The sequence below is a fragment of the Epinephelus moara genome, chromosome 14, assembly GCF_006386435.1.
Source record: "Epinephelus moara isolate mb chromosome 14, YSFRI_EMoa_1.0, whole genome shotgun sequence".
NCBI lineage: Eukaryota > Metazoa > Chordata > Actinopteri > Perciformes > Serranidae > Epinephelus > Epinephelus moara.
Genome location: NC_065519.1, coordinates 16,757,627 through 16,784,330, shown reverse-complemented (window position 1 = coordinate 16,784,330; position 26,704 = coordinate 16,757,627). Strand labels below are relative to the sequence as shown.

The 26,704-nt window shown below is 43.4% G+C and overlaps 1 protein-coding gene across 5 annotated transcripts in view; it reads right to left on the bottom strand.

Moving 5' to 3' along the window:
• The window catches only part of qkia (QKI, KH domain containing, RNA binding a), an 81,884-nt gene extending 58,064 nt beyond the window's left edge, over window positions 1-23,820 (bottom strand). For 3 of the 5 annotated variants that reach the window (XM_050061214.1, XM_050061216.1, XM_050061213.1), the window contains exon 1: window positions 23,365-23,819. In XM_050061214.1, coding sequence (XP_049917171.1) covers window positions 23,365-23,509 — 145 coding nt within the window. In that variant the 5' untranslated portion in view covers window positions 23,510-23,819. Of the gene's footprint in view, window positions 1-23,364 lie in introns of all 5 variants that reach the window. The other 2 variants (XM_050061215.1, XM_050061217.1) reach the window with 1 other exon arrangement.
• Window positions 23,821-26,704: the final 2,884 nt, after the last annotated feature.

Genomic DNA, 26,704 nt, shown 5'->3' with positions numbered 1-26,704 from the left:
GTCATGATTGGTTCTTTAGCAGGCGAGCTATCCCCACAAGTGGAAACAGCACTGAGTGGCATAATGTCAGATTTTTAGCTTTTTTTTTTATTTTTTAAAGGTCATACTCAGCCACCGTGAAGCCGGCACCATGGGATGGGGAGGCTTTTCAGTTATTTACCCAGCCGGACGCCAAAAAAATGGTCACATAAAAGCAACGGCAGAATCAAGGAATGCAGTTTAATAAAAAGGTTGAGATGGAAGAGAAGAAACTAACTAAATGAGGTAGAAATATGTTCTAATGTAACAACCCCGCCAATCTAGCATGATCTATTAAATTGAACCACAGCAAGAGGACAAATTTGGGGAATGAATGGACAGATCAAACACGGAGCAAAGAGTGAGAGCGAGTAAAATTAGAAACAAAGGAGTAGTCAAGAAGGAGATACTGTAATCAGGTTTAAGACTGGTGAAGATCATTCAGCCAGACCTGCACCACTAGAGAATGAGAACAAGTCCATTAAGAGCCCAAAAATAGACCTGCTCCATAACTGCTTTGTCCTCACCCTGTAGCTCACAGTAAAACGTCCTCTGACCATGCAGCGCACATCTGTCTGTGTGAGCGTGTGTGTGCATGCGTGTTCGAGAGAGACAGAGAGAGAGCAAAAGCATTGTAATGGGCGAGCAATCAGTGTGATCAGCTTTGCCTGAGGAAAGCAGCTTTAGATGCCTTGTGATGCCTGGTATTAGCTGATAATATCTGGCACCTGAAACAGATTGAGCCTAACACCAATTAATCTTAAAGCCAAAATGATCAAATGTTCAACTCTGCAGAGAGACTGAATGAGTTTAGGGAGGATTCAAAAACCTGTAGTGTTCAAAATCTTTCCATCTTTTCCTGCTTGCACGTGCGTGCGTTCTCAATTCATGATTTAAACAGGGGATGAGGTAAGGAAAGAGCAAGGAGGCCGGGGTAAATATAGACATACGAAAACGTGGTGGTCGTGTCAGGGAAAAAAAACACTACAGCAATCACAGATACACCTAAATGTGCCGGTGCTGAGTGAAACAAGACTCAGACGAGGAACAAGCCTTTTCACTTTAAAGCTGTGCACTTTAGCAATCACAAAGCCCGGGTACCCGTTGCAAACGAAAGGATTTGGGCGTTTAATGCATTCCTGCCCTTTATTCACGGAACAGACAACTTTATCCAAGACGACACTCCACTTCAACAGTTTAGGGGTTTGGCAGGCCAAGCATATGAAAGACGGAGGTTTCTTTTAAAGCAGGGAGCAGAAATATAGTGTGCATTCGTGGGGGTGACTGAGCCATGAAAACGTATGCATTTCTGGGTCTTATCGTCGACTCACAGCTGCCTCCTCTCTCCCCCCTCCCTCTTTGTGCAGGGAAAAAAAGTTTTCTTATGCTTCTGTCTTATTTTTACTTCCTAATCTTTGATTTAACAGTAGGCCTACACTGCACAATCCTTTGATGTTCATGCACAAACTATTCCTGTGCTGTTAATGAGTGTGCTGTACTATCAGCATAGTTAAGACCAGCATACTTATTTCAGCTCTTAAAAGGAATATACCAGGTTTAGGTCTGAAATATCCTGTCATACCAGTTTGCATTGGTGATCTTAAATGTCAACATCCTGTCACCTGAGGGTCAATACATCACTTGCCTTTGTTTACAATTCACCAGATTGTAAATTTAGTGTAATGGATAGCAGGAGTGTGACAGTATGTTAACCACAATTTGTTCAATACCGGATGCTCTCTTTGGAAGACCCTACGGACCAAGGAATTATGGGGCAAGTAAATAAGTTTCCCAGTAAATAACAGCAACACTGGACAAGCAGGAGTGGATCAGACTGTGGATCAACATTGTTCAACCCAATTAAGGCAATGTTATGTCTCTGGGAATGGCTACATCAAACACACCAACTCATTTGCGACAGCATTACCCAAGTGTGTCTATTACTTGCAGCCGTCTAAAACACACTTGGGTGCAAGCCGCTCTCCCCATGGCATCCGAGCAGCCTCTTTCCACAGATTCAGAGAGAGAAAAGGCAATAATGAACGGCATAGGAGAGTTTATTGCTGTGGATATGTGACTATGCTCAGCCGTAGAAAACACAAAGTGCTTTTGCCACCCCGTGATAATGTTCGTTCACATCCAAATAGTTTCGTAATTAAGCCGGAGCAAAACAGATATATTGTTTTTTGTTTTCATTAGATCACTTCTTGGGTATGCTCCAAAGTTATAAGTCTTTTTAGTTTAAATTCCCTGTTTGTTTCCCCTTAAGTGTTTCCTTGCTGAGCTTAGCAGAGGGACGGTGACACAGAGGTAATTTTGCACGAGAAAAAAAATTAACTTTGGAAGATAATCCCTTGATTCGACTTACCCAGACTGCTGAGGCATCATATTAGCTTTAGCTAAAGTTTGGCAAAGAATGGCATTTTGCCACAGAACATGGACATTGGATTTTATTGCCCATCTCTTACATGGAAGTTACACTAACAAAGGATCACTTCACAGCCAGTGTGGACAGGAGGAATATATAACTAAGGCACATATGGTATGTGGGTATTGTGAGACAAACAAGTATTAACCTCTTTGTTTTAATTTAAGCTGTTTTCATGTTCTCACAGTGAATATTTCAAGTATCAAATTCAAAATAGTACTGAAAAATACATCTCAGCTTTGCTTCGCAGTGACTCATCCACGCGGTTCCTGAACCCTGACATGATGTGGATATAAGCGCTGCCCCCACAGGCTGAGGGGTCTAAATGGCTCTAGACAGAAATGACGGTGTGGATTGCCGGCAACCGGAGGGAGAGATTTATGTTGTGTGTCAGGGATTCTCCTGAGGCAGGCTGGGTAAAAAGCTCCAGCGTCAGGTCTTTAAGTAGATAGGCCACTAAATAAACGACTGGTGTAACAAGGTTTCTGGATTCTCTCCTCCCCGAGCCAGGTAAAAAATTATTAAATCACTGAAAGAAAAAAACACTCCAGTACACATACACACATGCTTACTCATCTCATGGGTAAAAGGCAAGCCAGGACACAGAGGAACTGTGCTTTCATCCAAATTGGGAACGGACGGCTGATGCATTCTTCACCAATAAAATGCTTACACAGTAACACAATCTCTTTTTAAGGTACACACTGTGGCGCAGGAAGTATATACATGCTGGGTGTGCGAATGTACACATGCACTTTTATATCCCTGCCAGCTCCCTTCCCGAAAGCGGCACGTTCCGCTCTCTGATCATCAATAATGAGCTGAAGCTGCCTGAAAACACACACGAAGATAACAACTCACATACCATTCAGCTATGGTTCAACAATGTATAGGAATGTGTGTGCCCTGACACTACCTTAAGTACATATAATACACATAAAAACAATCACCCGACTTAACGTTAAAACACCCACACACACATGAACTAATGAGCTTTTGTGTGTTTGTAGGCAGGACTCTCCTGAGACAGTGAACCCACAGAAATAACACTCCACGAGGAAGGGGGAGGGAAACTGCCTTGGAGGAAAAATCTGCTAAACAAATACAGCAGGAAACAGGCAGGAAATAGTGCTACATCTCTCCTCTACCTCGCTTTACTATCCACTGACATATATTTAGTCCACTGACAATAAGAGAGAGGAAAAACGTACATTATTCTTTATTACACATCTACCCCACATTCTCCCTCGACTCATACTGGTTTAATTATTTTTCCCGTAATGGCCAAGAGTAGTGCACGGAGATGTAGTTTGTAAAAGGCAAACAAAAATGGAATATTTCCATGTTTTGCCTTAAAAGGTGTAGTGTGTATGATTAAGTGGCATCTAGCGGTGAGGTTGCAAAAGGGAAACTTCTCATGTGTGCCAAGCATGTCACTATGGTGGCCGACACCAAAACACAAATGGCCCCATCTAAAGCCAGCTTCGTTTGTCCATCCTGGGCTACTGTAGGTGTAGAACATAAACAGCATATAAAGTGCTTATTCTAGGGTAACGAAAACACAATGATTCTTATTTTCAGGTGATTTTAAACTAGCTATGAATACCATACACTATTTGTGCCAGTAGATGCCCCTAAATCCGTCACACTGGACTTTTAAAGACAGAACAGATGACACTCACATCAGGATGATTAGACGCTACACACTGTACGTGACACATTTACGATACTTTGACATTAAAAAAGTTGATTTATGTAGAGCTACACCTAAAACACGAAGAGAAGGACTTGTGTTTAGCAACTTGCTGAAATCAAGTTTGGTTCAAACCAGAAGTATTAATGCTTCAGTTTTACTTTTATTCAAAACATCGACCAAAAACAACACAAAGTCACTGGTCTATCAACTCAAACCATAACTGAACACATTCTTAGACTTCCAATTAAGTCGGAAAACACTGAGAAGTTGGACACACAGTTTACCTCCTCCTCTTTTCTGGCTGAACCCCTGAGAATATGTATGCTAAAAGCAGAATGTGTAGGTGTGGTGATGGCCAGGAACAGCAATCAGCAAAGCCATTAATCATAACCGGTGGCAAATGCAATGTTTTCTGGGGCTGTCACTGTGACTGCATGCAGGAAGGGGAAGAAGTGCCAAGCTGAATGTGGCTTTCTGTGGCTGCTGGCAGCGACGGTGACGGTGTGCTATAGGAGCGTGTCATAGCACGTTAGTTTGGTGATTAAACAAAGCAAACAGACAGTGCAGACAAGGAGAGAGGGACCAAAGGAAAGGCAGAGCTGAGTGGAGGCAAGAAAGAGGCAGAAACGGTGATAGAGTGAGACAAAAGGGACTGAATATACTGTAATTTCAATTCCAGAAAAAACAACAGCCTGTATTGGAAATTAAATCTGAAAAAGTTGGGTTGTCTTACATTTGATGAAACGTCTTTACCCTGCAAAAACAAATGGCGTTTGACTAGAGTGACTACTGTCAATTGACTCCAGCACCAGCAGCGACAGATGAACAGGTGCAGTGATTGTCCTGGAAAACGCAGCTCAAAAGTAGGCCAAGTTAACTGAGGCTTGAGAGGGAGCAACGATGCCAATTTTGAGATCATGATAATCAGTGAGGCAAAGTCATTAAACAACTGTCAAGTGGCCAAAAATTACAGCGTTACAGAATGTCCTAAGATGGGCGAGACCGCAAAGATGGTCTTAAAAATGCAAACAGTCAGAGAAAATCTTGTTGCGGTCCAAAAACTGGCAGCTTCCAAGAATGCTGGTACGTGTCTGAAAGATGAAATGACACGGCAGCGATTACTAGAGCTGTTGAATTTGCTAAGCACTCCATCCACTGGTTAATGCCAGCTGTCTTTGGAAAGAGGGGAAAGGGGGCATTTTTTTTTTGCTGTTTACTGTAATTTATCTTAAAATCTCTAATTTCTCTTCTCTCCAACATGTTAAGAATATCAGTAAGATTCTCTTTCCTGACAGAAAAACAAAAATATTAAAAGTTAAAAAGGAGTGTCACCTTCTTAGACATATTTTGCAAAAAGGTATTTTCATAGTCAGTCAGTCACATTTGGCTCAACTACTCTGGTAAATAATTCACATGATTTTCTAAAAGAGTTGTAGCAAAACCCCATCTTATCCTCCTCACTCACACCACCATGCCAACCCATCCTACGCCTAACAGTGAAATGAGTGGTTCAGACAGTATCTGCAGAGCTATTAAGACCTCAGACTAAAATTAGAACAAGGGATCATCACATTTGATGATGTGGAACTGCTTTATGGGGCTGTGTGCTGGTGGGGGGCCACGCTGGCAGCTCAATGAGCCATAGGAGTGCCAGTTTTGTGCACTTAGTGGGGTCTACCATAGAGTGAGGTGAAACTGGCAGGGAGGGCTGGCTCGATACTGAACCATAATGGCTTACTCTTAATGGTTGCCGCAAGGGGCCAACGTTCATTACTCTCTGCGTGGGGGGACTTTCAACGGGATCCTGGGGTGAGACCCGTGAGTGCATGCATGCTCACACAAACTTAAACTTGGGGGGAGGCACCCCAAGGCGAGTGAGCAAGGTGGAAAGCTGCAGAAACTGTTTTCTCTCCTTCACACACAGATATAATTCCCTTACAGGAAGCACCGGGGAGTGTTAGGGTGGTAGTTAACAGAAAGCTAAAAGCTCCTTCTTAGGGTAGTTTCATAATATTGCTAATTATTCAACGATTGCGAAAATATTCTAATCCAGCACAGCAGAAGCTTGAGTTCTGGGCTAATACTTCCTCTCTCCTCAGTTCACCTTTTAAAGTAGCCCAATACCCTAGCTCAGCTGAAACAGCCAACCTAATGCACACAAATGCAGACTCAGGCTCCCTCTAAAATACCAAGCAAAGATAGGCTATTTTACTGCTGCTTTTGCCATCTAAAGGGGAAGCGATATGTAGCGTTAAATTGGAAGTCACAGCAATAGTCATTTAACAGGCTGGCTTTAAGAGAGAAGCCTCATGAGCTGAAAATGGTTTCACAAATTTGAGGGGATATACTTGATCGAAAAAAGGAAATAGCCTGCCTCAACTAAGCCACAACACAAGGAGAAATCCCACCTTTTGCTTCCTTGAGACACAACCTTTATCTGTGCAGTACTGTGCATACTAAAAACGGATGCTTAGTTACGACAGGAGCAGTCTAAACTGGTGGATTAATTAGTATGAACACAAACACACACTCAAAGCATGAAAAAAGCATGCGCGTAAACAGCCGAGCAGATTGTTGGTTCTTCTGCATCTCGTGGGAACTCATTTCACAGACTTTACCTGCCAGTAAAATCAAGCAGACAAACAAAAGCAAGACCTGAGCCGCGCCGCACAGTGCTACTCAAGAGTCCCTCTCTCGCTCTGCTTTAACCCATTTAACTCTGCTTTCAGTGTTTCGCTTGTGCACACGCCGCACTTAGGCATCTAGAAACGCAACCGTTTTATCCACGGAGGCCCCAGGCATACTTTTACAAACATGCATCCGCACTTGCACAGACACACACCCCAAAACAATGCAGGGGATGCTGTGTAAACTGAGGCACAGGATGCATGCTGTGAGCTCGACAAGATGTGAGAATGCGAGATAAGGAATGGGAAGAAAAACAGGATGAAGAGTCAGGATGCATGCTGATGAGGTGTATGTCTGTGGATTGGAGGAGCGGTCCTTGACCCTGTTTTAGGTTGACTGTTGCCCAGGAACCATGTCCTCTGGCACATGAAAAGGGGGTATCTCTTTCTTTTGCCCGCTGCCTGAAGGGGCTGGAGAAGATTGACATTTCCTGTCAGTAACTGGCTCTTCTTAGGATATAAGGAAGGACTAGCTACGCCCAAAAGGGTGACTCAAGAGTTAGAAAGAAGAACTGATGACCAACATTCAGATCTAAAAGTGCTGAGCACTTGTCATCCATTAAACACATCTCAACTATGTCCACTACCCCTACATGCAGCTGCCCCCTTCACCATGCAACAATGGCAGGAAAGGTCCAGCTGTCAGAAGAGGAAACAAGACAGGACGCGGGAGGAAGGAAAGGCTATGACTGTCAATGTGACTGTGGAAGATAACGTGCACTGTGCTTCCCGTCCCCACCCCTGTAACTAAGGAGACCACGGTGATCGCAACCAATCGGGAAGGTGGGAGGGTAGGATAATTTGTCACACTCCCCACGATCAGTTTAAAAAAAGATTTTGTATGTTTTTATGTCTCTGTGGTCAAACCTCTGTCTTTGTCCTCTGATCCGGAGAGATAATTCACACATGCCTCTACATGCTTCCAAAATAATCTGAATCCACAGGGAAGCACAGTGTTCTCAGTGGGATTATAAAGTCCACTGCGAGAACACCTAATAGTTAATGTAAAGGGAACAGAATAGGAAACATTTACATGGTCATTTCCATCCCAGTTAAACACCGTCAAATGGCAACACCAAGAGAGAGGAGAACGGGGCTGCATTTTAACTGTAAACCTTCAGCAAATCCTTACATCAACTGTGACTCTAGTGATTTTAGGCGAGGAACAGATGGGAGCAGCAGGAGCCTGCCAGAAGTTCAGTATTGAGAATGTCAACAAACAGATTGAAAAAAAAAAATCTCTTCATTTAATATGTTTTGGGTAGGTAGGGGAGTGACAGAATAGGGAACTACCACATTCCTTTCCCTCTCTCATTATCGGGGAATGAGGTCACTTGATTACAACAAGACAGCATTGATGCCACGAAAACAGAGACAGCAGCAAAGAGAGCCTTCAAGTATGTTTCATACGCAATTATTCTTCAATCCTGTGTTCTGTGACAGATTGTCAGATGTTCACTGTCTCATCATGTGTCCAGAGAGCAAAATTGAGTCTGAACACAGACCTGTATCAAAAGGGTTTTTCCTAAATCAAAATTAGACAAAGGTGGTGCTTTGAACATCTTATCACCCACTGAAATTTGATTTAACAGTATTCAAAAGGGAGAATACATGTAATACATTACTTTTCCCAGGTAGCACAGCTTTGATTTAACGCTTTCATTAAAAATAGTGATTTTATGTGATTTATAAAATGAGGTACAATTAAAATCAAAATCACAATCTGACGCAATCAAATACAACAACCCTGCAATATCTCCTACCTTTATGAATCTTATCATATTCAGCTGTTGATAAGAGCGTGCCAGAGATATTGACTCAACTCTATGGCTTCTTTATGGTGTAGCGTGTGTCCTTGTTGTATTGGATTCCATATTAATTAAAAAAACAACAAGGAGTTAATGAACATGGCTCAATGTCACATCGCCTTTTCAATAAACATTTGCTCATTGCCAGCTTTTTAAGTACACCTGGCTACAACTAATGTGGTCTATTAAAGCTGCAACTAACAATTATTTTTATTATAAAATTAATCTGGCAGATTTCCCAGAGTCCATTTGGCCTCTTCAAATGATGTTTTATTCAACCAATAGTCAAAAAATCCAGAGCTATTCAGTTTATTATCATGAATTTATTATCAAATTTAAGAAGCATGAAAAGAGCAAACCTTACAAAAACAGACTAAAGTGATTATTCGATGAGTTGCCAATTAATTTTCTGTTACTCAACTAGTTGATTAATCAACCAAGTGTTGCAGCTGTATCGTCCACGCTTAATTATATAAATGAGGTGGACAACATTTTCAGTATAATGCAAAACAATTCAACAGCACCACAAATGAAAGCCTTCAGAATCACCACAATGTTTAATCAAGTCCTTCAACAAAGACCGGTACACTCAGAGTTTAGTGCTTCAGGGCTTGTCCTGTAATAAACTGAGAAATTTTGGTTATAGCCACCAGCAAATTAGCCAGTGTATCATTCTGCTATGTTAGCTATGTTCACCTATCATTGCGCTGAGCTGATGTTTGCAGATGTGATTAGAGTTGACAGTGATGCACTTAAAATGCAACAAAGAATTTCAGCAAGGCTTACATTCCCTATGCATAAAAACCCTGGGAGGGACACGAGCTACGAAAACAGGAAGACAAACCGGTTACATCACTAAGAGCACGTATGTGTGTGTGTGTGTGTGTGTCAGCTGTTGTTTGATCCCCAGGCGCAGGGCCTGCTCAGGCTTGTAGCTAGCATCTTAAGTTTTAGTCCAACAGCCACTCAGTCGCTGTCCCTGGGTGTGACAACACGCAGACTCGCATCACAGCTGGTGTTGTGTCGTTGTGCCGGCTCCTCATTGTCTTCGCAGCCTGACATACCATTTTTCCAGGATCTGAATCGAATCGCTTCAAACGCCTACTCTTGTAAAATACAAATTAGACATACAAGAAATGTGTTAAATATCTGGATGGATATGCATGGTCCTCTGCCAGAACTTCAATTGTTCTGGGCCGAGTATACAAAGATGGATTTTGTGCAAGTGTTGGTAGTCGTAAGTTAAACTGGTACATACTGATTCTCTATGAAGAACAAAAAGGCCTGGCGCTGTTTGGAGACACTGAAAAATTCTCTTGGTGTCTGACGCACTTCCAGAAATCAAGATTGCTTGTCTTAGAGGAAAGACAATGAATAAAAGGGAAAGCCCCCCCCGACCTACTCCCTTCTGCCTGCAGATCATCAAAAGAGCTGCTCTCTGCTTGTTTGGTCTGGTTGTCTGGGTCTGGAGATCATTCAGTTGATCTGTTTTGTCTGTCGAGTCATGTTGAATGTAGTATTTAGAGCATTTAAAAAACAAAGACGTCGGAGGGGCTGTAACAACTGGGTCAGAGTGTCATAAAGGGAGGAGAGGAAGAGCTGCTGACACAACTGTCATTAACCGAACTTCCAGTATTCTTAAGCCTTTAAACATCGATCTGCTTCAAAGGGCTTGGGTGCGAGGACTTAACAAATCTGCAAGTGCATATAAATGTGCACAATTACAGCCAGCGGGTGCAGGCATGTTGTTCCCTACCAACCAGCATTTGAGCCTGGGAGTGATTGAGTGGAGAGCCAAGCGTGTACTAGGGTCCTGAGCACAGACAGTAAGAGCAAGGCTGATGCAAACTGACAGACCACGTAGCGGGCCTTTAATGTCACCACTGGTCCTCACATGAAAGAGGCAATGTAGCCCCAAGGCTGGATTTTTTGCCTCACATACGAACAGAGAGGGAGGCTGGAGAAGAGAAAACGAATGGAAGAAGAGAACGGGTGGAGGAAAAGAAAAATCCAGAGAAACAGGAGATGAGAGAACACAAAGACGGGGGAGCAGTAGAGTCACTCAGCTAAAATAAATAGGTAAAAAGACAAAGCCAGGAAAAATGAGTCATTCCCTTGGGAGAATGGATACCAATTTTCTCTTCTGGAAAACACTATGACAACGATGGAAGGCAATATGAAATAAACAGATGAGGGGAATGCATGTACATGTTTAAAACTTAAAGAGAGAGATAAGAGACGGAGAGAAATCAAAGCTAACTGTATATGCGTGTGTGTGTGTGTGTGTGTGTGTGTGTGTGTGTGTGTGTGTGTGTGTGCGCAACTGGGGTGCAGACAGAGAGCAGGAATTTATACATGGTGATGAGGGAGGAGGAGCGGAGATAGAACCGAGGTCTGGTTCATCGAAAGTGTCAGACGCTCAATAAAAATAAGGTTGCAGGAAGAGCTCCCATCACAAACAGCCTAAACTCATGTCAGACAAATACTCGCCAAGAAAGCAGAGCAGGGGGAGAGACGAGGACGGGTGGAACGGGGACAGGGAGAGGAGGATTAGAGGGGACAGAGAGAGACAAGTCCATCTACTGGCAGACTATTCCTCACCTTAAGGTGTCAACAACAGCTGGCACCTTGCTCATACCCACACCTGTCTCCACTGCTGTGTCTTCACACCGTCCATTCCCACCTGCCTTTAACCTTCCCTCGACGACCACTAAAGTTTACAAATTATTTACCCACACAAACAGAGCAAAAAGCAAAATTCAAACTTTATAGCAATTTGACTCCAATCACCTTATCTCTAAAATCACAGTGAGCATGTCTGCAAGAAAATATACACACCAGACAGACAGGAGCAGCTGTAATCTTATCACAGACGTCTATAAAGCAACACCTTGTAAGTCTTTTATGGGCAACATTCCTATGTAATGACACTGAGTCGAGATGGCTGAAGTTAAAGGCCAAAGCAGGCTGGAATAGCACCTACAAGGTAGAGAGAAACTGAGTAACTGTGCCAGCTGGCTGTATATTTTTCAAGCATCTATTGTAACTTCTCTTAACTCGATTACGAATAAATATGACCAAACATGGCAGCAAGAATGCCTCTGCAAACATCAGTAACTGTCAGTTACGTCGGTAATTCATTTACTATTTGTGAGCTATGTAAGCAAGTATGCTAGCTACAGTGTATTAGTCTTTGACATGACCCAGACTTCTCGGGTCAAGTGCATCCAGAATCCAATCCCCAGTAATTAGGATCATGGTTGAGGTCAGGGGGAAATATGTTAAGTAATGTGCAGTTAGGGGTGTTCTTGAGTGGATCTCCACGGTGAGGCCAGATTCAGGCTTTGCAGATGGATTGGTATCTACAACAAAACTCTTATTTTGTATCCGGTGACAACAATGCATGCCCATACAGCTGTGTTGCAGCAGCCATATATCTTGGTACTGAAAAGAAACTGATTAGAAGGCCATGATAGCTACCATTTTAAGCTATAATAAACAAAATGTCTGACTTTATTGCTAGAGCAAGTTAGAAAACAACAAGAACAGCAACATTAGGACGAATTAAAGCCATATTCCTCCAGTGCAGACATGATTTTATATATTAGCAACCTAGTATTTAACCCACTGGTTGATTGCAGCAGCACCCTATGACATTTATTCAGCATTTTACTAAGCAGCATTTATCATGTACTCAATATAATAATGTTTATGTTGTTAATTTGCTGTACAGTGATGTAGGGCAGGATAAAGGGCATTGTAAGGAAATGGCCTGGAATCCAATTCATAAAAAAAGATATGGTTACAGATCCACACACACAATACTACACTTAACAAATAAAAAAAATCCTGTTTTTCTGAGTAATTTTTTCCCTTTTTTTCGTGTTAATTTTTTTTCTGTGTTTCAGGGTATTTTTTCCCCTGTTTCTTTGTGGTAATTTTTTCTGTTTTTCATGGTAATTTTTTTCTTTTCTTTTTTTTTTCCCGTGGTAATTTTTTTTCCTGAACGAGTAGACAAGATACTTCAAACTACTTCCCACCTGGCACCTGCAAGTGACCCTGCAGCTATGTTTTCGACTGCATCCTTGTAGTGTAGGCCTATCGCTCAATGTAACAGGTTAGGTTAGAAACAGGTTGTAACAACATTACCTGACAACTGAAATCATGCCCATTCACATTTGTCAGCTAACGTTGTTACAACCTGTTACTAACCTAAACTGTTACATTGAGCGATAGGCCTACACAAGAAGGATGCAGTCGAAACATAGCTAGATTACCATACCCTGTGTGTAACTAATTACGTGCCTTACCGTTATTGAAAAATTACCACAAAAAAAAAAAAAATACAGAAAAAAATATCCCGAAAAACAGGGGAAAAAATTACTCAGAAAAACAGGGCTGTTTTTATTTGTCAAGTGAATGCAATATGCTTCCGTACAATACACCCCTAAATAATCATGTTAACAGGTTCCTGTTCACTTCACAATACAAAGCATTTGCAACACAACACCGAAAATGCCTTTCCTATATTTATATACAAGAAAAACACTACAGAAGTTTCATTCAACATGCTCCAAGTTGTTTCCACTATCACTACTCAACCGTGTGAGCATCAGTATAGATGGAGGGTCTTGGGCTGCATAAACCACATCACTCAGCAGCTTTAAGAACATCAAATTCAGCACTGTGCATGTAGCTAAGATAATAAACTAAGTGCAAAATGCATTATGTAAAAATGCATTGCAATGCATTGGGCTCGTTTTGCAGACAGCACTTGTGCACACACTTCTGTGTGAACTGGTAGGAATGGCCCAAAGTGTGTGTCTGGCCCATTAAAGCACAAAAAGCCATTGTGTATCATTAGCTGAGGGGGCGTAAGGGAGAGACAGAGGGGTGGAGTGTGGAGCAGAGGGAGGGGTCAGTGACCTTCCTCATAACCAACCAAATGACCTCATTCACAGCACATAGGAATCCTCTGTCTCCCCCCACTATTCTTTATCGCATTCACCATCCTCCCCTCGCTCTCGGGCAGCCTTGCTCGCCTTTTTCCTTTCAGCGAACACAATCAATCAACTGAGCAGGGACGAGGCTCATGCTCACTAACCCTTTCATATACACACGGCAAATTCTTTCCTGCCAGTTATCTGCGGGGTTTTATGCCAGTCTTTCCTATGTCACACACGGTGCTAAAGAGGCTCTTTGTTTCGCCAATTAAAGTCTAATCATACAAAACCACCCATTGTTTCTGCTCTGTAATCTCCTCCAAACCACTGAACTGATAAGGACAGACAGACTTAAGCCTCACCACAAACAGCAGAAGCGGCGACAAACACTAAACAAACAGCGCAGTCGCCAAACAGTTTCACTTGTAGTTGTAAAACTCTTGACACCGTTCATGTGCTGCTACGACGACTTTGGGTTGAACGCATTGCACATGGGCATAAATTATGCTAAGCAAATCATGTTTTACATTACAGCACAAGACTGCGGGGCAAACAGCCACTGTAAAATATAACTGTGCAGCACATGTAGTTCTAGTTAGGCTAGCCTTTCACTATGTGTGACTTTGTCAATGAGACGTCCAAGCAGCTGAAACATTGCTGAATAGGTAGAGGGGGCAGTGAAATAAAAAACACTTCACACTCCCTCTAGAAATCTGTGAAAACCTACTCTTAGACATCAGCATTAATCCATCAGTGCAAGCAGATAGCACACCAACAAGTTGAGCAGTGCTTTACTGTGTGCAACCTCTCTGTGATCTGATGACTTCAGCAACGGCATCAAATCGCAAGGCTGTACAGGCTTACATGAGTGATGGAGGGTGGGGTAGGGCTGGCACAGGTGGTATAAACACTGTGAACTTGAATGACTGCAGTGTGGAATGAGCTCTTTCATAAACATTTTACACTTGCACGGTAACACAGAGCTCGCTGTACTTACAGAAAGCCTTGCAATGTGATTGCTTTGAGGCCACTCTCCTTCCCCCTACTGCTTTACACTTCATACAAATGATCAAATCTGCTTCACTGTCTTTAAAGATCCTGCACGTGACAGTCAGAGCATTAATACAGCTGCAAACCACTATTTACTATGTAAAGATACAGTAGAATAATGGCATCCTGGGCAAATAATGAAGTCACACTCCCTCTGTGTGTGTTGTAACCTGAGCGTCTCTGTTCTTTATTGTGGTGGATGGTCCCGCAGCACGTGCATGTTAGTATATGCGAGTCCCTGCGTGTGTGTCCCAAAGGCTAGCTAATTGCCACCTTTCTGCACTGCGCTCATTCAGCAATTACACCTGATAACAGGACAGCAACATTGCACAAGCATAGCACCCATTCTTTGGTGTCCCCCCCAGGTTGATACAGTTAGCTCTGTCAGCACAGTTGCTTTTGCTAACGCTGTTAGCTGCTGGCTCAGCCACCTTCACACTGAGAATCAGACTCTGAATCACAGATATGCTCTGAATGTCGCATACAGCTCCTTTAAAAACAGACTTTACAATACTAAAGCTTGTTGTATTCAGGACATTGAGGAGGTTGTTTCTAAACTGTTAACCGGGTCTGAGATCTGATACAGACTAAAATAAGACGGTCCTTTCTGGGTTATAATTACACAATATTTCAATTTCTTTCAAAGGAAGACCCACTGAAATCTAAAGGAACAACAGCTTCTGAAACCAGTGCAGCAGACATCTTTACAAGATACAGCTGCATTCAAGACACAAAGCCAGTTGAACGACTGCCCTGGGTAAATATGATTGGCAAACTGAAGCGCTTGCCGTGTCCAAAACCATTTCTTCAACATGATTACGAGCCTAATTGTTAAGGACAGACAAAAAAAATCACAATTTTTTGGATGTGGATGCTGGAAAGCTTGTTTACAGATGTTTTAAAGACAATGTAACAGGTACAGTTTGAGAGTCACATGGGAGGTTAATGTAACAGTATGTAAAACTACAGCCAAACATGGTGGTGGAAATGAGTAAAAGTTTAGAGCTGCAGAAATGCAGTGCAAAATATAAGCTAAGAAACAACATTTGACAAAACATGTATTGGCTTTTGATTAATGGTTAAACCGAATAATGGCAGAGTGAGCAGAAAAAAGCAACAGTAGTACCATGAACAGTCTGACATGGACTTTAGAGAGTCAGAGAAGCAGCTGAGACTGGTTAAGATTGGAGTTTCCTTATGAGATGGCAAAACCCTACAGAGGAATCTCACTACCTCTTGCCACCTCACTTTCCGTGGCCCTAAGGGAAGGTTATGGCAGCACCGCCTGCTCTTGCCAAGCCTCACAGAAACAACACGGGCTGCTGAGGGACAGGTAAATTATTCATCTTTGATTTATCGGCCAGCCGGCAACCAGTGAGAAACCGAGGCAAAGGCTGCAAACCACAGTCAGGCTGATCCACTGGGGTGTTTTAAAGAGGACGGGGCAAGTGAAGTTTGGACAATGATGAAGGGAAAATGGTGATAATATAAACAGTCAGTGAGAGAGGGGTGAAAGTGTCAAAAAATTAGAAGGTTTTGGAAAACATTACGTGGCTTTGATAGTTTCATGCAGGGAGAATAGAGCTTGCTGGTGCCACCCTTGAAACGACAACTATCGCATTACCAGAAAATTATGCATTCAACATTTTTTAGATATTTAAAGTAAAGTAGAAGTTCCTGTGCCTTACTGTGGATGGCATTCACATTAAGCTGAACTAAAACACACTATGAGAGAGTGTGTGGGGAAAACAAACACCAGGCTGGAGGTTAAGTGCTCTGACTGTGCTCCCGGTAAAATTCCTGAGCTGGCTGCCAACGCTCGCTTGCCATTCCTCCTCTGAAAGGAGAGAGAAAATGAATGCAGAGGGGTGGGCGCAGTCAGAGAGAGAAACAGAGTGAGCATTCAGCTCATTTTTCTATGATAAAAATGGGGAAGGAAACAGGAAACGGTGACAAATGGTACTGGTATGATTCCTGAAAACCCTAATTGTTAAACACTCTATCTGTTGTGACAGTTCAGAGGCTTTAAAACAAAGACTTAAAGAGAAAGAGCGAGGCAAAAAGGGGGACCACTGTGTGCGAGGGGGGTGGGAGCGCTATTTGAGGCACTCAAAGAATGTAACAGGGTGGGGCCCATACTTCTCCTAACTGAGAAATACTGTGTGTGTTGCGTATCTACACAAGTGTGTGGAGGAGGGACAGGAGCAATGATTCATGATGTAATCTAAATTAATCAAAAGAAAAGCTGAGAGACAGACCCACCTCTGTGGGAGAGGGGACAAGAAGAGCAGGCTTCTCTTGTCACCACAGCCAGAAAACAGCCCCCCTTTCTCCCTGTCTGTCTGTCTGTAGGGAAAAACAAACCACTGACTCGCCTTCTCCATAGTCCATTCCTGTCTGAAATGGGCGTTACTTCCCGTAGATGTTTTTGCATGAGACACAAAAAGAAGAAAAAGATGGCAAAAGTGGACAAAACTTGGGTCAAGGGTAAAGGGAGGAGCCACGGTTTCAGAAAAAGGGAATAAACAACCCGATTTAATGAACACGTCTGTGTCAGGAAGCTGTTGTGACATAATTATTACAACATCTCTTAATTCATCTTCCTCTTTAACACTGCTTGTCATCATCTAGAGAGCACACACACACACACACAGACCTATGACTCTCGCCTTGACAGAAGCGACACAATGAAATCCCTTCGGCGAAATTCACTGTGCATCTAGTTACCTTATTCATTATTAATTTTTAATTTGATTGCTCTGCTTTAAGGCTTGAGGAATTAAAAAAAAGGAGAGAGATAAACTGCCTCTAGCAATGTGTTGTCTAACAGCCGGCAGTAATAGAAGGGAAGACACTTAGTTTTGGCGACAGCAAACGAGATAGTCAGCCAGGCAGTCAGGGTAGGGCACTGAGACAGGAGGCCAGGCAGAGGCAGCAGCGATAAGGAGGCCCCAGCACTCACGGGATTGAGGCCTGAGATAAGAGCCCGGAGCTGTCGTTGGATGACTTTATCATACAGCACCCGCTGGGGGGTGGCGTTGCTGGGGCTGGAGTGGGGCCAGGGGAGCAAGACGGGTCCGGGGTTGGAGCAAGAACAGGGACTGAAGCTCGCACAGGCGCTGTGGTGGGGCTTCTGGATAGTAGGGCTGCTAAGGCAGAGGCACGTCGGAAGGAAGACAGGCAAAGCAATGCCGGGTCCTGCCACAACCCCTACACCTCACCCTGTCAGACTTATGCCACCACCTAATTTATTACCAGGGAGGAGAGACTGCGAAAGAGGGACCGCGTGACTGCCACAGAGAGGCAGACAGAGAAAGACAGCACAAAGCCTCCAATTCTGCTTTCTCACTGGTGGCGACGGCTCAGTAAACCAGCTCACAGAATGGCTCTCGGTTAATTAAATTCCAGCTTATAAGTGGTGCTTTGGGAGAGAATGTGGGGAGAAGAAAGGGGGTTGGGGTGGGGGGGGTATAACAGGTTTCTGCTTGCAACAACAGTCCTGGCCTAACAACCCCATTTCTCTCTTCATGTGCTCTCTCACGGCTCTAAGCTGTATCTTATTTTGCGAGCGGTACTCAGTCTTGTTACCTGCTAAATTGACTGCATGTCAGAGGTTAGCGCAGGTCTAGCCCTGTGCCGAGAAATGCCAAGGGTCAACCTACAGTAGGAGAGTACGGCGCTGCAACAGCCAGACAGAGAACAAAAAGGGGAGAGCCATATGAACAGATTGACAGAAATATGGGACATCAGGTAGAAAACCAAACACAGACTTCTAGCATTCTCCCATTTATCAAAATCTGTGCTCTAAACAGCTTTTCCCAGAGGACCAGTTCCCTACACAGGCACCACAGTGGACAGCAGACAGTTTGTCCTCCAAACGCTGACAGCTCTCCCGGGAAGGTCCCGTTAAATCACGGCACACAGAGACAAACAAGCAGACACAGAACTGTATATGCAAAGGGGGGGTTTCTGTAGCCAGGAACAAATGGTACAATGCACCATGTGGCTCTGCCACGCAGCGTGCAGTGGAACAACGGACCATTTAATCTATTATACAAACAAAGATCAAAAATGAGCCTGTAAGGAAAGGTAAGGGGAGCCTGGAATAAATATTTTCGATCAGTCCGACTATTCTGTTCCCCATAGAAACACTCGCCACATTTCATGATGACAAAAAAATAAAAACCCTTCCTTTCTCCTATGCTCCGCTACCTTACAACAGCACATGCACTTCACTACTAGGCTACATCTCTAGATGTTATATGGGCTGTCTCCTCCTGCCAAGAGAAAATATAGCAATTTGAAGCAGCTTGTTGGCTGGCAGATCGTAAAGAGAAATAAAAAAAACCTCCATAGCAGGTGTCACCTCGGGGAGATGAACAACTGCAACGCAAGGGGATTTCAAAAGGGGCCTGTCAATCGGCCAGAGTGACCTTGAGGGACGACACGCATATTGGGAGCGTAACAGGGGCGTCCATGCACTCACGCCACTGAAGCAGAGTGGGAGCAGTCGTCACACACAAGGGTGGTGTCAGCTTTCTTCCACCATGGAAACAGCTGTGAAGACATGCAAAAAAACGAAGGGTGGGCGAGGGAGACGTGCAGCTGTCGGAGTGGTATACTCTCGAGAAATGGACAATTTTGGAACGAGTTTGAAGCGTTCAACTGTAACTGGTTAGATTTTTTGCTCCTACTAGGCACGCTTAAGTCTGACAAAGGAGGGTATTTAAGATGTTCAATCACATTTAAGCTTGTGAAACAGTACTTTCTCAGAAGAGAAGTGCCGTCATTGTAATTTTATCAACACACAAAAACCTTTGTCCCTCGGGAGACAAGACGGCTGATGCTTTGTTGACAGATTAGGACGGTCCTTAATTTGATGTTTTTTGGCCTCTCTTTTCATTATGTGATAACTCTACCCTGGCTGGTTATGTTTCTACCTCTGCTTGAGAATAAATAGCTTTTTATGTTGCATCTGCTCTCTCCTTGACGCCTTGAAAAGACACCCGCTTTCAATGAGACAGAACTGACTGAGAAGTCTGAGGAGAAAACTACACACACACACACACACCAAACAAAATAACTTTTCAGATCAAACGCAATTCAAACCACAACTCCACAAGTTTAAGATTCCCTTCTGGAGTCTATCCTGTCTGACTAGAAGTTGCAGTGGAGTGTGATGTTTATCTTTACTGCTGGCAAAGACCACAGTCACAAAACATGCTTCATTCGTCATCGTATTTTTCTCATCACACAATTATAAACCTCAAGCTGCCATTAAAAAAAAAATAATATTAAAAATAACTTTTCTGAGCTTCTGGAATTGCGACAATCTGACAGCACAGGCCACATAGCGCAACACATTAAAAATAACACACTCTTGACAACTATTTTAGGAGCATTAAGCCAACGGTAAGGGCTGTTAGTTTGAGTACTGTTTTCCTCTCTCCTTTTTAAGCCTAATAAAAAACGCACAGACTGGATTGTGCTTTTGGTTTTTACCCTGGGTGGGGTCGCTTTTCACCAGCACAGGACAGAGGGTGGGGGAGGCTGGTCCTGAGTATCGCATCAGAACTACAGCCCCGTTCAAAGGGGAAAGCAGACCAAACCGCCCCTAACAGGAACCAGACAGTCTGACAGGCCTCCTCTACACTAGGGTGGTTTTCATCACACACACACGCAATATCTGACGGCAGCGTAAAGTTTGGGCTGGTGCTGTGGAAACGCTTGTAAACCCCCAGACTTGTGCAGTGTTAGAGGAGTGAGACTGGAGCTGGTGTGTCACAAGTGTCCCTGCCATGATTTCTAAAACACCAGAGGAGGGAGCGTTTATCTGTCGAGCGCTGCACAGAGTCGCTGGACCAGTCCAGCATTACAGGATTGATTTTTAAACCAGTTCCTCCAAAGCCACAAAATCATGCGGTGCAAGAAATCAAACTACATGTTGGAAAATCATTTTCTTTAAAGGAATAAAGACAAGCGAAACAGAGCCACCAATTTATTTTCAATGAAAGCTCAGTGGCTTTTATTTTATTACTGCAAATGAGGCAAAACATAGATCTGTAACCGTAAATCCCCACGGATCAAAATTAGTAGAGCAGTATTGCAATGTGCCTATACATGTTAGATGCCTTATACTGAGTGCACAACAACATCCAGCACACAGCATCTCTGCAGAGTGCATTGTAATTCTTTACATACTCTTTAGTCCCACAGTTAGCACACAGATGAAACACAAAGAACGGTGACTATAGGCCCAGTGCAAAATATGAGACAATTCACCCCCAGAAAAACCAAAAATAGCTCAATACCTCAGCTGCGTTCGAAATGTTCTGTTCCTTCAGCACACCAGAGGATTTAGGAAGTCACAGAGAAACAAACTTTTCACATTTTCCATGTGACAGAACAAAGTACTGATCTCCCTGAGTTAACAGTATATTTAAAAAGCCCAAACCCTTATCACCTCAGCACTTTAGGGTCAACCTAGTTTGGAAGCTGGATTTGTGTTAGTTTGCTACTTAAAAATTAAAAAGCCAGTAAATATAAAATGTATTATACATTAGATTTTTTTTTAATCACTGCTGACCACACAGAAGCTGAATCACAGCCTCTTGCTTTCTGTGGATTAGCTCGCACTCTGTGCCAACAGCAACACGGCTGAGTTGAGAGCACATGAGAGGTACACAGGCTGCGTGCGTGATCCCTGTTCTTTACTGCTCAGACGATTGTTAGGGGTCTACGACTACGGGGAATGGCAAATGGCAAAGGGGAGCAGCGATGAAAAAGAAAACAGATCTGCTTCCTGACTCTCCCCTCAATGAAAACATCACACACCCATCACTCCCAACTGAGCCCAATAAAGCAGCTGGCTCCCAGAATTTTAAAAAACTCCATAATGCCTCTTTTATGATGCATTCATGGGGTGTGGAGGGGAATCAAACTTGGCAGTGTTAATGACAAAATCTGGTTGCAGACCTGTGGGGGAAATGCTATCGTCACACCCTGGGAAATTTGTCTCTCTTGTTTTTCACACTTAACACTAAGTGATTTATTGCTTACATTTCTACAGGCCTCAACCTGACACTGAAGTGCTATTTTTTCATCCTAAAAGCACTTAAATATTTCTTTAAACACTCACACAGTGTCTGTGTCACAGATTAGAGGGACCTTACTTTATCTACTGCACCAAAATAACACTCAGGTTTGGACTTTAATTTGAGTGGGGGTGTTTTAGTAAGTGTGAGGCTGTGTAATTATATTTATTTGCATGCATTTTACTACTAGTGAGACGGGAAATAGCCTACTTTACGCCTTTAAGTATTTTGTTTACCCCTCATGAAGGAAGCAAGAAAATCTTTGCAGACCGGTTTGGCAACTACATACTACAGAGCCTACCCATCCAGACATGCAACCGAAACTATGAGGTATGCACTGCTCTCTGCGTCCTGTGCTGCCTACGAAGCAATCACTTGTTTTTCCCGTGTTGTAGCCTGTTATTCTTTATTCATCAGTGTCATGGTGTCCAGTCCGACACCACACACACAGCACGGGGACAGTCTGCTTAGGGGGCTGTGGCGCTCTCTAGTGTCCCCAGCTCAGTTACATAAAGCATAGGTCCAACCTTCCGCTTAGACCAGCTTATGTTATTGATACTATCAACATAAACGGCGATAAAGCCCCGTGTTTCAGCGCAGCTCCTCGTGCCAAAATCAGGGACAAATCGTGGCAAATACACACAGACAGACAAATCCCGTCTGGACGGCGCCGCCGACAAAAGGCGACGCAATTTTTGGTAAGGCACGCTTGACTGGCAAAAAAACACGACGACTGCTGCTGCAGCAGCAAGGGAAGGAAATATAACCCTCGCTTCAAGACAAATATTGTAGTGGCTGTGTGGAGGGAGACAAACAAAACCGTGTCCCCTTTTTTTAATGAAAAAGTTAGACGGTTGAAATAATCTTAGTGCACTCCCCCTCCCAGCAGCAACTCACTGCTGGCTATTGTTTGGGCAACAAGCACACACATTCCTCCGTGCTTTTAAGCTCGGCCGCTGGGCAACAACTCACACAACCCCTCCGAGCGAAAATAAAGACAACTTTTCTAACACTTCTTGACATTTGTGTGAAACGCAGTGCTGCTGGTTAAGTCTTTATTTAAGTAGGCGTTAGCTAAGTTAACGCTACCGTTTTGGTTCCTGAAGAGTTCAACGGAATGCAGACACCCAGGCTCGCTAGCTTAAAATGTGGCTAACAGAAGCTAAAATGCTGAGGAACATGTGGAATCAGGCCCCGTCTAAATTTAATGAGATTTTAAAAACCTAAAGAGTGCTTTAAAATGTCACTGTGAGACGCTTGTGTGAATACACTGACATTGATAGGCAGTTGTGATTTTTCTAAGTGCGTGAGAGAAAGTTTTCGCCTCGTCGCCACAAAGTCAAGAGTGCAGAAACAAACTCCGTGGAAGCCCCAGCGTTAGCAACACAACTCTTAAATCCACATCCCGCTGGGTGAGACAGACACTCAGGATAAATGGTTTCCTGCTCTGAATGTGAGGTGTTAATCGTGGGGGAAGTTGTGAGTGTTATCGTGCCTGCCACGGTTGGTAATATCGAGTGTGGGTCTCGCTAACGTTATGCAGCAGGGACGCCCAGCGAAGCCGTGCCGAAGCCGGACTGCGCCGTGGTCACGCTTCCCCTCCTCTCTCTCCCCCCCGGTCGCTCCAGACCGCCACTTACCTTCGTCGAGAAGCCTCTCCAGGTGTGTGAAGATGCCGCAGAGATTTGGCAAACTGGTCATGAGCTTCTTCTCGTTTAATAATTGCATCAAATAGTCGGGACTCGGCCTCGGTCGCTCCTTCACTTCGACCTCTCCGACCATCATCTTTGCGGCGAGTGCGGAGAACAAACCACCGTGAAACACAGAATCCTGTTTTAGGGAAAAGGAAGAAAAAAAAAACGAAAAAAGGAAAAAAAAAAAAAACTTGCGGCTCCAATCCCTCGCTTCCCTCCTCCTGGTGATGTGAAGACTCTGTAACCCCCCCTAAAAATTCAGGTTTGGTTTGTTCTTGTTGTTTGAGTGGAGAGGGGGCAAAAAAAGAAACCGTTATCTTCCTTCCAGAGACTCGTGCGCCGTACTCTCCTCTACGCCGTGTGCGCTCGGGGACGTTCGATTCCACCACTGTAGGCGCGAGAGACTCTTCCACCGGAAAGGCTCCGTCCTCCTCAACGGCTATTGGCCAGCGGGGCTTTCGGGGGACTAATGGGAGAACCAATGAGCGCTTAGATAAGAGCTAGGAGGGCGGGGCGGCGTTGCTACTTAAATGATTGACAGAAATATGAGCCAATAGTGAGCAGTGCGCAGGAATGCACATAATGCCCCTGAAGTGTTGTCAACACAAGGCAGCACACATTTAATTCTGTCTCCTTTTCATCACTAATAGCGACATTATATCAGTTAAAACTCTAAAGTAATGGTTTTGTGCCCTTTTTACTGTCTTCAGTGGTCTTATAACTTTAACACCAAAGGCAGAGCTTGTGGCAATAATGTGAGTAAGAAGAGGAGACAGCTGAGATTTGATTTTCTTTTTATGTGTTTTAGACAGCAACATAAATTCTTTAAAATATCAAATTAGGAGTTCTCTTTTTCCTATTTTTAATTCCTCTGAATCATCAACACACACTTTCCCTTTATAGCTCACCTCATGTTTAAGATTAGAGATTTTATTGTCATCCAGGGGCGTCATGGTGGGGGGAAAGTGGGATTGAGGGGGGCCCTCAAAAAGCATGAAATGAAAAGTGTGGTGTTGTTTGCATTTTTTGATTTCTCATAAGTGCTACAACTACATTAAAACTGGCTCAATAAATCAACTGAAAGACTGATATTTGTATTCAAAATTTTTAGAAACTCTCTGACACCCTTCTTACCCCTTAAAGGCACAAAATGGTTTAACCCACCCCCTCAGTTGGTTTCATCTCTTAATGCAGTTAGACTTGAGTGGCTGCTTGAACTGCCAGGGCACCAATGTACGCTGTCATGTCTTCCTCCAAGAAAGAGAAACCAAGGAACAAAAACAAACTGACTTTGGAAATGGTGCACGAGAGTGACATGGATCAAGAGAGGAACAATGGGGGGCCCACAGAGACTGCTTATGCATGGGGCCCTGAAATAGGTGGTGCGTCCTTGTTGTTATCCATCTTATTACAGTGCAGTACAGTAGTCTTCACAGAGAAATGAGATTGTGTTTTCCTGGTCCTGGTGAATGAATGAATGAAAATAGGACGCTAACAGCAAGATAAAGAAAACAGGTAAAGAACAAGACAAGGTACAAACAGCAAAACAAGTGCAAAGGACAGAAAAAGCAGTTTATTATATCTTGTTCAAAAAGATCTGCTCCTCTGATAAATAACTTTATTTTTTCCTGTTCCAACTGGTTTTATGTTGTTCCTCTCCCCCCCCCCCTCCTCTACGTTACACAACATCATAAGCACGGTTCTTCATGCTGCCAATCCAGTGTGAAAACAACATTCCAGTGACAACATCAAAGCACAGCAGCCCAATTTGTCACATAGATTTTACAAGGTCTTGTGTAATTCTATGGTTAAGCAGTGATGTGTATAGGTCTGCTAACATGGTATGGACTGGTGATCTGGTTTGAATAGTCATATGTGGGTTGAATGTGTGTTCGGTCTCCCACCTCATACACAAGGTGTGTGTGTGTGTGTGTGTGTGTGTGCGACAGTCTAGAGGTAGTATACTTGCCAAGAGCAACCTACAAATCTGATTCCATGTGTAGGCTTCACTTTAGGGTGCTGAAATATGACAAAATCATCAACCTGTGTATAGTCCATATCCTACAAGATACCTTTTGTTACTCAAGACTTGTACATCTTGTTATCTGTCGTGGGACCGATTGATCAACGTTGCGGTAATCAATAAGGCCTTTTCATTGTCCTGTCCTTGGGAGGACCTTTCTACATATCCTCCGAAGATTAACATCCCTGATCAATGGAACACACACACTGGCTACCTCCGGTTTCTCACATCCTGCATAGTGTGAAAATAAACCACAACTGCTCCGTTTTGATTTTAACAGCTGTTGGCTGAGAGGGGCCTGGCTAAAATCTGAGCCCTGACCTTGGCCGTCATTCAGTTTGTCCACTTACTGCTCACCCACTCGTGTCTTTGTAAAAGTAGTCCCCATGCTGGGTGCATGAATGCTCAAACAGCTGCACTATGACCTTCTGGCTGCAGTTTGTCGCCACTGTGTTGGTATCAAGGGTAGTAAATTAAGTCCAGGCTCTTAGTATTAGTGCGGCATGTCCAATAACTCGATCGGAGACGACTAACTAGATCTGGTGACGTCTTGGGACAAGTTTAATTAGACAACTGTGTCTCTCTGTCATTAACTCAACAGACACACACTTACCACATACATACAAACTTGCTCACACACAAAAAGAAAAACCACATATCCCCACAAAAATATTTGCAATCCGGTCCAAGATAACAGCGTTTGGCAATGCAGCAGGTGACAAGAGCCTCCACATCAAAGCAGGAGACAGATATGGTTGCCTTAACAACCAATGCAACACATTTACTGGATCCTGTTTCTCTGCCCTTCAGCCAGCGTCTACATATAGCTACAGTATGTTAATGCTATAATTACTGTCGAGGTTCAGATGAGTCTCAGACACCTGGTTTATAGAAATGATTACTTGTTAAACTTCTATTCAGTTTGGACTTTTGTTTGTTACTGCCAACTGTGCTTTAAAATGAAAAACATGTTCCTTGGTTAGATTTAAAGAGTAACTTTAGTTTATTTTTTCCAACCTGGACCCTATATTTCCATGGTTTTGTTTCTAAGTGAGTAACAGGAACAACAGTTTTTGAAAGATAGCTGGCAGCTATGAAACGGGCTGCAATGTAACCACTTGGGGCAATAATGCACCATCAATTTACGCCCACTTAAAGTGCTTGTTTTTGCCACTGACAGGCTCATATTGATTTAATAAGTGTCTGTCAATAAGTGTAAAAGGATCCCTACAGTTAAAGAGTAAGATTCTTTTTGTTTAACCA